Genomic DNA, 14,032 nt, shown 5'->3' with positions numbered 1-14,032 from the left:
AGCTGCCCCCTGAACTCTGGTTTAACCTGAGTCTGTGATGCACAAACCTGTAAGAAGCACCACCTACAATTCACCCTTTTTAGTTTACAGGAATTAACTGAAAGCTTTGCTGATGTCTTCTCCCTATGACCCAGGGACAGGATGCCTGGGAATGGCTCAAACCTGTGCCAGGGGAATTTAGACGGGACTTGAGGAAACATGTCTTTACTGAGAGGGTGGTCAAACCCTGGAGGAGGCTCTCCAGAGAGGTGGTTGATGTCCTAAGCCTGTCAGTTTAGGAGGCATTAGGACAATGCCCTTAACAACGTGCTGTAACTCTTGGTCAGCCCTGTCACGGTCAGGCAGTTGGACAAGATCACTGTTACTGGTCCCTTCCAACTGAAATAGTCTTTTCTTTAGCTGGCCCAACTGTTACAGAGCAGGCACCATGTTATACTGCCAGTCAGTTTCATGGTATCTTTTTAAAATAAGTTTAAAAGAAAGTTTTAAACAAAGTTTTACAAAAAGGGATTAGAAATTCTTAAAATGAAAGAACAAGAAGCTACAGGCATCTGCCAGTTGGCCTAAGCCTTGGATAAAAGTAAGCGGGTTTATAACTCATTAATCCAGGACTGCTATCCTTCCCAGTCTCAGATTACCATCAGATTTCCTAGATTAGCATTATGCTGGAATCAAACAAACATCTGTTTGCCCAGCTCGCTAAGGGCAGTATTTTATCAGAACTGGGTGGATTCACAAATTCCACATCGGATAAAGACAGCATGCAGTATGCAAACATCTTAGTTCTACCTGATGGATTTCAGTAATGGAACTGGGAAGGTTTAAGAATGCATCTTGCTGCAAAACCTGTTTACAGTTTAAGAACTCAGCAGTACCTCAAAACTTCTGAAGCTTTTTAGAATACTCATGCCTAGATCCATGCTCCTGCTTTCTACATACTGTGACATAAGAGTTTGAAAAGTAACATTAATACTGGTGAGTGTTTACAATTCACATTATTTATGAAGAATAAAGGTTTATGTTTTTTTCCAACACAAACATGTGGACAAACATACAAACTAGGCCATAACTAAGTTAACACAAAACTGTTTGCTGACTTCAGCTACGCTTAAATAGAGGAAAATATGAGGTAAAAAGGTTGAGAAGCAGCTCTATACAGAGACCATTGTCATTCAACAGAACTTCTGCCAACCAAAGTCATCATGGGCATGAACTTCCAGTTACTCTCTAAAATGAGCTTTGTATGTTTGTCCTGGAAAACTTACACAACTACAAGAGTTTGTGGAGCACAATTCTCAAATTGAAAGAATCTTCAGGTTTTAGAACTTTACTTGTAACACCACAGGTGTCTATGTTGTAGTTTGACTTTTGTAATGACGACAAACACACTGACTTTCAGATATAACAGGACATACAAACGGAGGGGGCCAAACATCCTTATAATTTCAAAGTATAATCTGAGGTAGCCCTGCAGAGCCAGCTGAAACAGATGTAGAAGTTGCTGCCACCATGTTCTTGCTGTTATGCCTTTGTTGGAATTTGGATTTCTCTGCTGACATATTTAACATTGGAGTAGTTTCATATCCACTCTGTGCAGAAGTCTGCTGAGTAAGTTTTAGTCAATGCCAGTGGTAACAGTTTTGCACTGGAATAGATGAGGAACTTTCTTCCATGTCACTGCCAGGTCCATACCAGGCAACAGCAAACTGCTGGGGCAGAAACTCCCAGACCTGTTTCAGCTGTATCTGAAAGACAACTTCAGACTATTCCTTTTTAAACTGAGGAATTGGACACACAGGTATGGAAACACATAATGTCACTTCCAGTCTCTCGAAGGGGGAGTGCATTTGCACATAAGATCTGTAACTACCTAGAATTTCATGAAACCAACAACTCAAGACATCAGTGTCTCAACTGAAAGAGCCTGCTTAAGAAAAAAAAAAAGCAAAACCAACAACCCCTTAGTAAACAAAGATGCAGGAGTGAAGCAAAGCACATAAGCAGGTCAGAGTATGGAATGATACTTACTATGGTAACAGGTACTCTTTAGCATATCCATCTCCTGTTTGTAACGCAGCCACAAGAAGAAAAAAGCACAAGTAGAGAATCTATGCATTCATCACAGCCATTGTGTTAAGTTAAAAGAATGGTTGCAACCATTCTTATCGAAAACAGGATGAGATGAAGTATTGAATGGAAGACTAACAGACAAGTGATATGTCCAATGCACAAGGTAAAGGAAACAAGACAAAAATCAGATTACACCTCTTCAAGATTGTTATTTATCCTTTTTTTGAGGAAAGTGTGGACTTTAACAGCCCTGCTCTCATTTTAGTTAAAACTACTACATAAGGTGAGCAAATAATGATATTTAGAGTCAAATTGAGTTGGAAAAATATTTACTGAGGTGTAATCCAAGTACAATAATGTTTAAGAAATGTGCAATCAGCGAAGGTGATTTACCAAAGCATCCAGATTTGTGTCTGGTTCACATCAGACACTACTCATTTTCTAAGAGCCACCATTTCTCACAGAAAACGTACAAAAGGGTAAATCAGTTGAGAAACACCAAGAGATGACAAGGCAATTCTGAAGAGATGAAAATTTGTCTTTATATTAATGCACACTTCTTTATTATTGTAAACAGAACTCCCAGTACACTCACAGTTTAGTGGAGTATATTTTAGGTAGTATAAAAATAAAGTACAAGACAGAATTTACCTTTATTAGCTACTAGATCACATATTTGCATGCATCAGTCACTAGTGATGCAGTTACTGGGTTTCCCTGGCCCCCACATGAGCAGAACATACCTTCCTCTATTTTAATCGGCGTGCTGGGAGGAGTGCGAGCTGAAGTGGGATCAGGGGGACTTCTCTCTTTCTGTGGCCTGCCATCTTCTGAAGGTTCTGCAGATGTAGAAAGGCAGAGGAAACCTTTCAGCATGTGAGAAAACAAAAGTCTCCTTGTGCTTCATGTGCACAGGACTTGAATACATTTTCCTGAATCAAAATTCTGCCAGGATATGAAATAATACCAAAGCAAGCAAAAGGAAAATAAGTGATAGTTTGATATTAACAGAACTGTTCAAGTCACAGCTGTGCTCTGTGGTGGTTTTTGTTTTTCCAAAAGGGCATGAACAACGTAATAGTTTATGAATTGGTTTATCATGCTGTTCTAAAGAAAACTGGTGAAGAAAAACCACAAGGAAGAGATAAACAAACAGGGTTGAGAGGGGAAAACGCTTTCAGACCTAGGCAGGAGAATGCTCTTTTGCTTACTTTGTATTGCTGAGACTCTGAGTAAACAAATTTTCATCCCCAAAGAAGAGAAGATTGCATGGATAATCAGAGAAACATGCAGTAATTAAGTGATTCAAAACAGATTTCACAGTGGTTTTATGTGTTTGTAATTAGTAAGGAAGGTCCCCCTTGCTTCCAGGTTTAAACATTAACGGAGTACACCGTGTATCAGGAACAGTATTAAAACATTTTTCTGTACAGTACACCTACACAATTAAAAGTGAAATCAGCCCCACAGATGAGAGTCAACTGATAGAATCTCCAAATGGTATAGCTAAAGAGGTTGCTCCTTAGATTGCAAGCACAAGGGTACCGTATTAATAATACCTGAGGCCTCAGCCAAAAGGACAGGATTGGACCTTAATGCTTTGATCACTGCAGTATGAAATTCCTTATGGGAGGACTTCTGCCCATCTGGCTCTTCTTGGTTAAGATGTGTGATGACTTGCTGCGTGGTCTGACAAGAAACCCATGCAGCAGCAAACTGAGTGTTATCTAAAGATTTAGACAGTGATGATACGTCAAAATCCGGTAAAGTCTTTGTATCTGGTTCCTTGAAAGGCTTCTGATCTGCCTTTCAAACACAGAGATTCTTTTATCTGATCTATTTTGCTCACTGATGGTTTGATTTCTAAGCAATGTGCTCTGTTCCCCAGGTGGGGTCTGTCTCAGTGATAGTCTCTCCCTATTTTGGTATCTTATCTAAGAAGGATGTAGCAATGTTACTGAGAGAATAAATACTATGCCAGCTACACAGGCATAACAGCAGAATATCCCACCCCACACAGTACAATACTGGATTAACTGAACACATACAATCTACAATGGCTCCTACATCATCTTATCAAAAGGCAGAAGCCAGGAGGACACACTGCAAGAGAAAAGACACTTCTGGTTCCTGCATTGCTCAAATTGAAAACCTAACAACAGATGAGCATCTAAGTATCATCCTTTAACATTATAGAGAAGTAAAGCAGGAGAAGCACTTCAGATGCAACAACAATCTCCATAAGCCTACAATAATTTACAAAGTCTGTTTTGGGGGACATGTGCCATTTCCAAGTAGCCATCAAACGTGGTTCTGTACCTTCCCCTTTCAACAGATTTCTCAAACCCACAATTTTCTATGAGGTAGAAAACTCCAGTTTTGCTGCTGAAAAGCAACACTACTCCCTCACCCTAGATTATTTCTAGTGCCAAGGAAACAAAGTGAGCAGTCTGCAATGCTTTGCAGTACCTAAAAATTTTTTTTGACTGCATTACCTGGCCATCCTAAACACCCAGTTTGTCTACTAGGTTAATTTTTAAGAGAAGACTGATGCACTTTACAGAATACTCCATTAACACTCAGATTGCACATTCTATCTCCAACGTGCCTTTACATTTTTAAGTCACACTGGGAAAACTGAAATACACCGAAGCTGAACACTTAATCCATGGTCTTTGCAGGTAATCCACCTTCCAATTAGCAATAAACTCTGTCTATTGCAGAAAAAACACACACAGAGAAACCAACCTTCTGGTCCCTTCTGCTTTCTTTCTACTTCTTTGCGATACTCTTCCAGTTCTCGATCAGTGAGTTTATTGAAGGGATTTGGTCCCGTTGTGCTCACTATGACTTTGGGTTGATATTCCTTCTCGATTATTGCCTTTGATGCAGTCACCAGTTCTCCCTGACAAAAGACAATTAAGATACATCTGCAATTGAGCAGTAACTTGCAGAACCCTGAGAAGTACAAGAAGCTACAAAGCAACCAAAACAAAAAGATAAACTGAAAAATGCTACATTTACTTTCTTTAAATAATAAAAAAAATTAATCAAAACTACTACAGATTTTATAACAAATACAATAATTGACAGCAGGTTAATATAAAGGAGAAAACAGGTCTTGTTAATTACTCTTACAGACACATCAGTGTTTCCACCAGGGAATATCCACCATTAAGCAGTAAACCGAACAGCAGTGCAACAGTCTAGCTGAATTATGTCTCAAGTCACAGAAGTGTGACTTTTTTCCCCACAAAAGAAATGGGACACCAGGCCCAAGTGCCTGGCAGTCTGGGCACAGAATACCTGTAGAAGCTCACAGGAATCAGCTCACAGGCATTTTTGTGGTTGGTTTGGGTTTTTTGTTGGTTTCAAGAGGGCTTTTTTGTTGGTTTGGGTTTTTTTTAATAAGGGAAAAGCCATTTCTAGTAGGTACTGCATAACATCTAACAGATGTTATAGTAAAAAGCCATCTTGTATGTGTTCTACATACACCAGGATTAATAGTTTATTACAAGCAATTTTTAAGTAACAAAGATTAACTGCCATTTTATACAAGTTAGATATTTACATCTGTAACATTTGTCATACAAGCCGGATAAAAAGTTATACAAACATTAGCAATTCTAAGTACAGTAAGCTGCAATGGACCAAAGCAGCTGCATCAGAGATTTTCTAATGCAGGTTTTCAGTTTTTCTTCTCTAATACTTAAGCCATTGGTTTTTCCTTGTCTCAGATACAGAAGATGTTTGCTTGGATTACTGCTGTATCTTTCAAGTGACTTTCAATGTTTAAGCATTTGGATTTTCCATCGGATATACAGCACTCTACTGACACTAGTTTGGAAATGACTGATGTGTGATCTGTGCCTCATGTCACTGTGACACCTGAGTTGCCTTCATTGCTGAAAAGAGGTATTTGAATTTCACTACCAAGTTCACTATGGGGAATTGATTAGCCCACATCACCTACCTACTCAAATGTTATTTGTATCAACATTGAAAAGAAAGCATTAGAAAGTTCAAAACAACACCTGAACAAAGAGACAAACAAACATTCCATTCCATGACCATACTCAATGGACAAGCATGAGATCATCTCTGTAAAACTAAGGATGAAATTAGAGCACTGTTTTGGATGCCAAGAGCTACTATGGACAAGTTGCCAGCATCAGCAAGGTGACAGACCAGAATGTCCAGATGGAATGAGGACAAGAACAGTTAAGATACTTTTGAAAGCTCGTCAATGAGAGATCTCCAGAAATCTGGTCTAAAGCAATGCAGGAAGGTAAGAACACCTGGTGGTTAGAATCTATGCTGCTCTCCAGGAAGCAAATACAAGCCAGAAGTACTAAAGAACAAACAGCACAACAAGAAACCTCCACTGTAAGATCCTCAAAGGAACTGCAGGAGAGAAATATCTCTAAACAATTACACATTGCCTCAGTTTATAAAATAAGAGGTGCTCATCTCAGATGCAGAATGTCAGTAGGAAGTGAAAAGCCTTTTCTTAACTATTTCTATTAAGCACCAATTTGATAGTCATGGCTTTTCTTACAGGACAGTGTATTAAAAACAAATCACAAAACCATCATAGAATCATAGAATAGTTAGGGTTGGAAAGGACCTTAAGATCATCCAATTCCAACCTGCTGCCATGGGCAGGGACACCCCACACTAAACCATGTCACCCAAAGCTCTGTCCAACCTGGCCTTGAACACCACCAGGGATGGAGCATTCACAACCTCCCTGGGCAACCCATTCCAGTGCCTCACCACCCTCTCAGTAAAGAATTTCTTCCTTATATCCAATCTAAACTTCCCCTGTTTAAGTTTGAACCTGTTACCCCTTGTCCTATCACTACAGTCCCTAATGAAGAGTCCTTCTCCAGCATCCTTACAGGCCCCCTTCAGATACTGGAAGGCTGCTGTGAGGTCTCCACGCAGCCTTCTCTTCTCCAGGCTGAACAGCCCCAACTTTCTCAGCCTGTCTTCACACAGGAGGTGCTCCACTCCCCTGATCATCCTCGTGGCCCTCCTCTGGACTTGTTCCAACAGTTCCATGTCCTTTTTACGTTGAGGACACCAGAACCTTCATACAAATCCTAATTATTCTGTAGAAAATGTAAACATCCCCAAAACTAGCAGTCCCAGGTTTTAATGACAGCAGACAACTGGTGACCACAGCAACTCTATTTCCCTCTTTATCTCTGCCCACCCTTCAAACTACAGGTGTAGTTTTAACTGAAACACAGCCGTAAGTAGGAGGAGCTTGTAAAGCACTGAACTCAGGTGGAGTTTCTAAACTTTTCTAGGGTTACGAAGGCCAACAGAGGAACAAGACACACAGCACATACTGATACCCCTGGAATGTTTAAGAATCTAACTTGTCTACTGGGTAGAGCAATTCTCACTTGAAACAAGATTTTACCCAATGCCTATTGATTTAATAACAACAAAGAGCAAGACACAAAGTTTGCAAAAAGATGGCCAGTGCACTGGCATCACATGTTCTCCTCCTTACAAGTATCATTGTTAACTACTCAGAATAAAAGCAGCACATCAAGCTTATCACATTTACTAAATTAAACAAAACCAACAAAACAAACCCAAAGACACAGAAAACCACACTCACAGGCAATGCAAACAGTATTTGTACTAGCTGAGTATGTTTGACCCAAGAGAAATACTACTGAAAAAGATCAGAGACAACAACAGTAAGTGGATTACATATTACAAAGAAAAAGCACCTGTGTTTTTTGGACCTTAAAGGCAGAAAAATTACACAAGAGACCAGAAAGGCAAACTTTTGATCTGCTAAAAGCTCTTTCCAAATTAAGACATTCAATTTTGCTCAGTATCAGTAATATGGAAGCAGTTCAAAGGCCACTCTCAAAAACTTTATGGGTAGAGGGACTGATTCTATGGGGACAATAAATTCTACAGCAGTATGTTACTAAGATCTGCAACATGACTACTCTAACACATACACAAATCAAAGAAGCAGAGATGCACTACTTCACAGAATAGGCACTGGAGTAGCCTTCCAAGAATTCAAATAAAAATATAACACAAAATGAATGTACAGAAGGAAATTAGTATAAAGGACTGTATGAGACAGGACATATTTTAGATTGTTAAATGTGACATTAAAATAGACAGAGACTCTGCAGTGGTATCAACCTGTCCATGCCTCTCAGATTCCTATGAACCTTCAGAAAAATCAGGTAGGAAAACTGCTCTGGAGATGCTTCCAGTATTACAGAGCCTGCAGAGAGGGAATAAATTCCCATACAAAAGACTGGCACTCTGTTTCAACACAGGATGACATGCAAAATACTAATGTTCTAGTGATTTCAACTAGATTATGCTGATAGTAGCTTTATTTTGATGACGATTTTAGTACTATTTCGCTGACTATCTGAAGTTTGATTGCATGTGTAAGCACCTGAATATTAACAGTACTTTCTCCATTGTGAGAAATAATGGATAGATTACATTCACAAACACAACATATTTTCACTCCTGAGGATTTTCTAGGGACATACTCTCCTACAAAGTTCCAATAAATGGAAAGTCACTCATAGTTAATGATACACAATAGACTTCCATACTAAACTTGGACCTCACATATCCTACGGGAAACTTCAGATTATCACATCATTTTGCAACTTCTCCACCAAGTCTTGCTTTCAGAGGAAAACTTCACAACTGCTCTGAGCTGACCATCATTTAACAGGCAAGCATTTTATCTTGTTCTCAGGGATAGATGAGCAAAACTGGCACCTTACACGTGCCAAGTTTTCTTTAAGACCTTAGGTTCATAATAGTTGTCTAAAGATAACAAACACTCTCATCACAATCTGGCATTAATCCAGTGCCTTTGTCCAAAAAAACCCAAGGTTCTTAAAGTACTGTTAATGTAGAAGTTGCCATTAAAACACAGTGCCATCTCCGGGGCAGAATTGAGAGGCTCTTCATGAAGAACAAAGCCACAGAATTTCCATTGCAAAGGAAGAGACATGAAACGAGTGAGTCCCCTTTAAATTCTTCAAAATTCATGTGATTTTTTTTTCTTTGAATCAGATTGCAGAACGGTCATTAGTAACAATAACCAGCTTCCCCTCTCATTCAGCCAAGACTGCAGCAGAAGCTTGGTTAACCAAGTCTGTAACAAATAAAATCACATGGTGCACAAGGAGCTTGTGTTGCAACATGGCCAGGACTTCTCAGAACATGGACAAAGCAAGTGATAAGGCAAAATGGAATATTTACTACTGCAGCCATAGGCACAGGAGACTCAAAGCATTACATGCATACTTTACACAAACAGAACTGTTTTCAGCCCAAATAGTGTGCATTATGTTAACTGAAAACAATACATTTTAAGCATTATTGCAATCAGACGGAACTTTTTACTTTAGCTGTAATTGAGCGTCAAAGCATTTGTTAGCTGAGAACTTCTACCTGAACTTGTACCTGAAAGCTCTTAAGTCCTTGATGTACAGGTGTCCTCAAAATTTCATTCCAAGTCTCATGAGGTTTATGTGGGTATCCTGAGATCGCTTATACTTCTTTTGTTCCACAATACACAACTGACTTTTGGCACAATCTTTCTAAGACATTTCTCTGGTGGGTTCTTTTGTTGTTGTTTGGTTTGTTATGGTTTTGTGGGGGGGTTTGTTTGGCTGGTTGGTTCTGGTATCTGATATATTCTGATAATGAGATGTTAGGCATGACCTAAACCAAGATTTAAAAATCTTTTAGACAAAACACTGGAGCAGAAGAGACAGTGATGCTTATTTGCACACCATGCTTCCATGTTAGATCACCTCTGTGAAACTCCTTCAAAATCTGGGAGAGAAAGACAGCTAAGGACACTTTGTTTCCAGTGTGCAAACTATTCCTGTTTAGTTGGCATCAAAGGACTGCCCACCCCAACCACATACACCTCTCTTGAATTCAATCCGTATCTAAAGTGTATTACATAAGCACAAGCATGATTACATGTCTGAAAGCCAATCGATCTGTAAGTGCAGGGCATTCCTCAAGCAATACTGTAGATAACAGCATGAAGTTTTAAGGAAACAAGATGTCTAGCAATGCAGGATCAAAAGTTGACAGCGTTTGTCAGCATGGCACACTCTGAACATGTGCTATCTTTGGAATGACACTGATGTAATCAGGCTGAGATTAACTCAAAATTGATCTCAGATTAGAGTAATTCAACACTAACAGCACAAGCAAAGAAACCCACTATATGTAAAACCTAATCAGCACCTTAACATTGTTTCCTTACCAGCTTCTACAGAGAAAGAAAAAGATCAAAATCCTTAAAAGATACTTTTAAAAGGGTAAAGTACCTGCCAGTATAGTTGCATATACAGAATCTGGAGATTCATCTACTATTTTTGTTTCTTTTCTAGCCAAATCATTAACTAATAGGGGAAAGGTCAGGGTAAGGAAGAGGTAAAATGAAGGGTGAACAACAGTATTTAGAGCAGTATGACAGGGCAGTACCTTTCTAACAGACAGAGATTTAGCGGGACTAAAGGCCTGCTCTGTGAGATCGAGCCCTTCAATAGATTCCGTACAGTCTGAGAGGGGAGCATCCTGCAACAGTAAATTGAGTAAACAGAGCAAACCGAGCCCAGGCTTTAAAACATCAACCAAAACCATTATGATGCTTGCTAAAAACATGCAAAGAAACAGTAAGTGGCAGATGAAACTGCAAGTGACAATGGATTGACATGCACACAATATGACACCCAACATGAATAATGCTATGGTCATGATGAGACTTGCCAAACTTTTTAAAGTATATCAGAAAATACTTATCTGAAGCAGTTAAAGCATTCAGATATATAGACCTTTAAAGTCATTCAGCCATACAGTATAACCGTATAGCTCTAATTCTTACTTTACTTTGAGCTACAATTCGTATTTTGTATATCCAGATATATTGTTTTTAAGTTTTATTGATGTATAATAGCTTTTTTTCCAAACTGCTCTTCAAATAAAATATTATGAAGCATGATAAAACATACTTAACACACAACACTACTGCCCCATAGTGAGCCTGCTGTGCCCGGTATTTTTAGTACTTCAAGATACATAACTTGGAAAACAAATGAACAGAAAGTTGTCACAAAGCCCAACAAGTTTGAACAAGAATCTAATCCACAGAAATAAGCTTTCTGAATTTCATGCATTACATTCAGCAAAAAAAAACAAAACCAAGAAGCATCCTCCACAGACATGCTTGGGCTACATGGCTGAAGCCTCTTAAATTTCTGACCCTGAGCACTCTCGCAAAGACAATGGTGTTACCTCTAAGACTTACCTTAAAAACAGAAACTCTCTGCCAATTAAAGAATAATTTCATAGTGATATATTAGGTGAAAGCAGAGGACATCATGGATTAACTTTAAGCTAATAGTTTTAGGCATTTTATACTCTCACCTGTACAAGACTTCTGTCCACAACTACCCCAGAAAGAACCTGGGACTGAGGGCCTGCAGTTTTAATATCTTGTAAGTTTTGCTCTCGGATCTGTAAAGGAAAGCAGCAGAATACAGTCATGTGAACAACAGGAAAAGTTAACCACATTTCTGTATTTGAAAAGGAGGTGAGTGGACCTGTCAAGAGGCTGCAACTAGTGTTGACTGCTATAGCCGTGTCCAGCAAATAAAGCTATGCATATAAGCACTTGAAGGCATGTGCTTCAGTTCCTAGTTGCTTCCTCACATTCCTCAGAATTTAGTCTTTAAGTACCACAGCAGGTATTGTCCTTTGCTTTTTAGCACTATCTCACAGTAAAACTCTACAGATCAGATAACAGTTTATGAAGAAAAGTGAGGAGAGAAGCACAGAGGTCACATTCATACAAGTTTATTGTACCTGACCAGTCATTTACAGGTTTCTGTCACTAGCCACTAGTCACTGATACTGCACCAGAATATCATCTTCCTGCAGAACTTATTGTAAAACACTGCACAACATTCAACTTCTGCATCTAGTCAAGACCATAGTCATAAAACGGCATATAAATACTTTTCTATGCATAAACTGAAATTCTGGAGTAATCAAACACATCCCTTTTGTTGCACCCTGAATACCTCCCAGTTCTTTCATACAGAAATGGGAACAGAAACTAGATCTTTAAATCTAGGTATTATCTGTTGAAATTAAATATCCTACAGTGATAAAGAATTCATAACAGCTGACTCAGAATTGATTTCTAAAATATTCTGGTTCCCAGATAAATGAAGAAAAGCATGCAACTGGAAAGATCTCTACTTCACAACTAAGAAGGACATTCAATTAATACAAAAATACATGCATACAAGTATGAAAACACAAGGTATTATTAATACTTGGTATTTCAGAAAGTATGAAGATCCTGCATTATCTGTACTCGCTTCTAGTTTACTACTCCTTTTGTCATCAGGAAAGTAAAAAGTTCTACTTCTCTCACTCACTTCATTCAAGGTTTTAATAAAACAATTCGTGTTTCCAACATCAAGAAGCTGCTGCTTTGCAATTCCACTTGATTTCTCAATTCAATTATTATTTTACAGTGCCAAAACAAGAAAAGCAAAAGCTCTGTCAACCTTACAGAAATTATTTTAGAACAAATCAGTATTCCTGTTGGTACCCTTGTACAGACTTTCCTGTGACATAATGCTAACTCCCATGTTCCATATGGCCATCAGTTAGAAGCAGCAAAACGATCCAGAACAAGTTAAGTATTAACAAGATGCCAGTGCATATTTTATACTTAAAAAGAAATAAAGTTTCAAACACCCAATGGATTCAATGCTCTCCTGTTGGTAGGCTGGTGACAAGAAGACCTGAAATTCAAAGACTGGAAAATTAACTGCTGGCTGATTTCAAGATTAACATGCAGTTCCGAAGGCCCCAAAATTTCTGCAACAATTACAGCATATTACAATGTAACAAAATATAATATGGAGAAATATCCATAGACTTCTTTGTCAAGGCCACAATTTCAACTGGTGAAATCAAAACAGTAAAACACATCACTAATGTTAACTATGATGTCAGGGAAGAGGCTGTTTCAGAGGTATCCAGCAACTGGTCTGGCAGTAACAAAACATAAGACAGTAGAAGTTTTCATAAAGCGAACAGTAATATCATCTTTTTCCAAGATGATTTCAGAACATTTAGGAATTGTTTCATTATAAAGACGCAGGACAATGTCAAAGCTGTTTTACTGAAACCCAAAATTTCACTAAAGCAAAGTGAATTAGTTCATTACAAGTACACAGATTGATTTTAGTGATGACAGAAAAAAAAAGTTATTTCACTATTACAAACCTTGTTCCTCATTTCTTGGACCTCCTTTGGATTGGTGTTCAATGGAACAAACAGGTTGGGGACAGCAGAGGTGGCAGTTCTATGTCCATCCTCTTTAGTCCACTGTAACATCAAGAACAGTTGAACAGTCAGAACTGCTGTAATGGCTACAGACACTCAGAGCAGCAAATTCACAGAACAGTTGATCATGCATTATACATAGCAGAGAACTGAACCAATGATTGAATTCTTCTATTCATTCCTAAAACTACTTCTTCAGTGGTATAAACTGTACATTCAGATACATTTCTGATTATCAGAATTATTCTACTAAGTCAAGCCAGTAACAAAAACTAGAGAGGCAGCTAACTTGCAAATAACTTCCATCCAAAATGATCCAATTGCTACAGCTATGTGCAATTCAGAGGTGATGGAGACTGAAAGGTTTTTGAGTTGTTTTTCTGTGCACTTGACCACAGTGACAATTGCAGTGCTCTGTGTTTCTGAAAATTGCAGTGCTCTGTGTATCTGAAAACTGTCTACTTCTCACTTTACAAAGAGACATATCAATATAGGAGTAGGAAAACTCCAAAATAATTACTTATAATTTTTAAGGACATTCTTATCACGCATTTCACAACGA

At 38.5% G+C, this 14,032-nt stretch overlaps 1 protein-coding gene across 7 annotated transcripts in view; it reads right to left on the bottom strand.

The window, feature by feature from the left end:
* ADD1 (adducin 1) overlaps window positions 1-14,032 on the bottom strand; it is a 59,557-nt gene that overhangs the window by 3,598 nt on the left and 41,927 nt on the right. For 3 of the 7 annotated variants that reach the window (XM_080618735.1, XM_080618734.1, XM_080618737.1), the window contains exons 11-15: window positions 13,411-13,512; window positions 11,533-11,622; window positions 10,591-10,683; window positions 4,819-4,975; window positions 2,814-2,909 (exon numbers count right to left, since the gene is read on the bottom strand). In XM_080618735.1, the coding sequence (XP_080474861.1) occupies window positions 2,814-2,909; window positions 4,819-4,975; window positions 10,591-10,683; window positions 11,533-11,622; window positions 13,411-13,512 (538 nt within the window). Of the gene's footprint in view, window positions 1-2,028; window positions 2,063-2,813; window positions 2,910-4,818; window positions 4,976-9,576; window positions 9,811-10,590; window positions 10,684-11,532; window positions 11,623-13,410; window positions 13,513-14,032 lie in introns of those variants that run through there. The other 4 variants (XM_080618736.1, XM_080618738.1, XM_080618739.1 and 1 more) reach the window with 3 other exon arrangements.

The sequence above is a fragment of the Psittacula echo genome, assembly GCF_963264785.1.
Source record: "Psittacula echo genome assembly, chromosome: 1".
In the NCBI taxonomy this organism is placed as follows: Eukaryota; Metazoa; Chordata; class Aves; order Psittaciformes; family Psittacidae; genus Psittacula; species Psittacula echo.
Note: the sequence above shows the minus strand (reverse complement) of the source record. Positions and strands in the feature narration are given on the sequence as shown.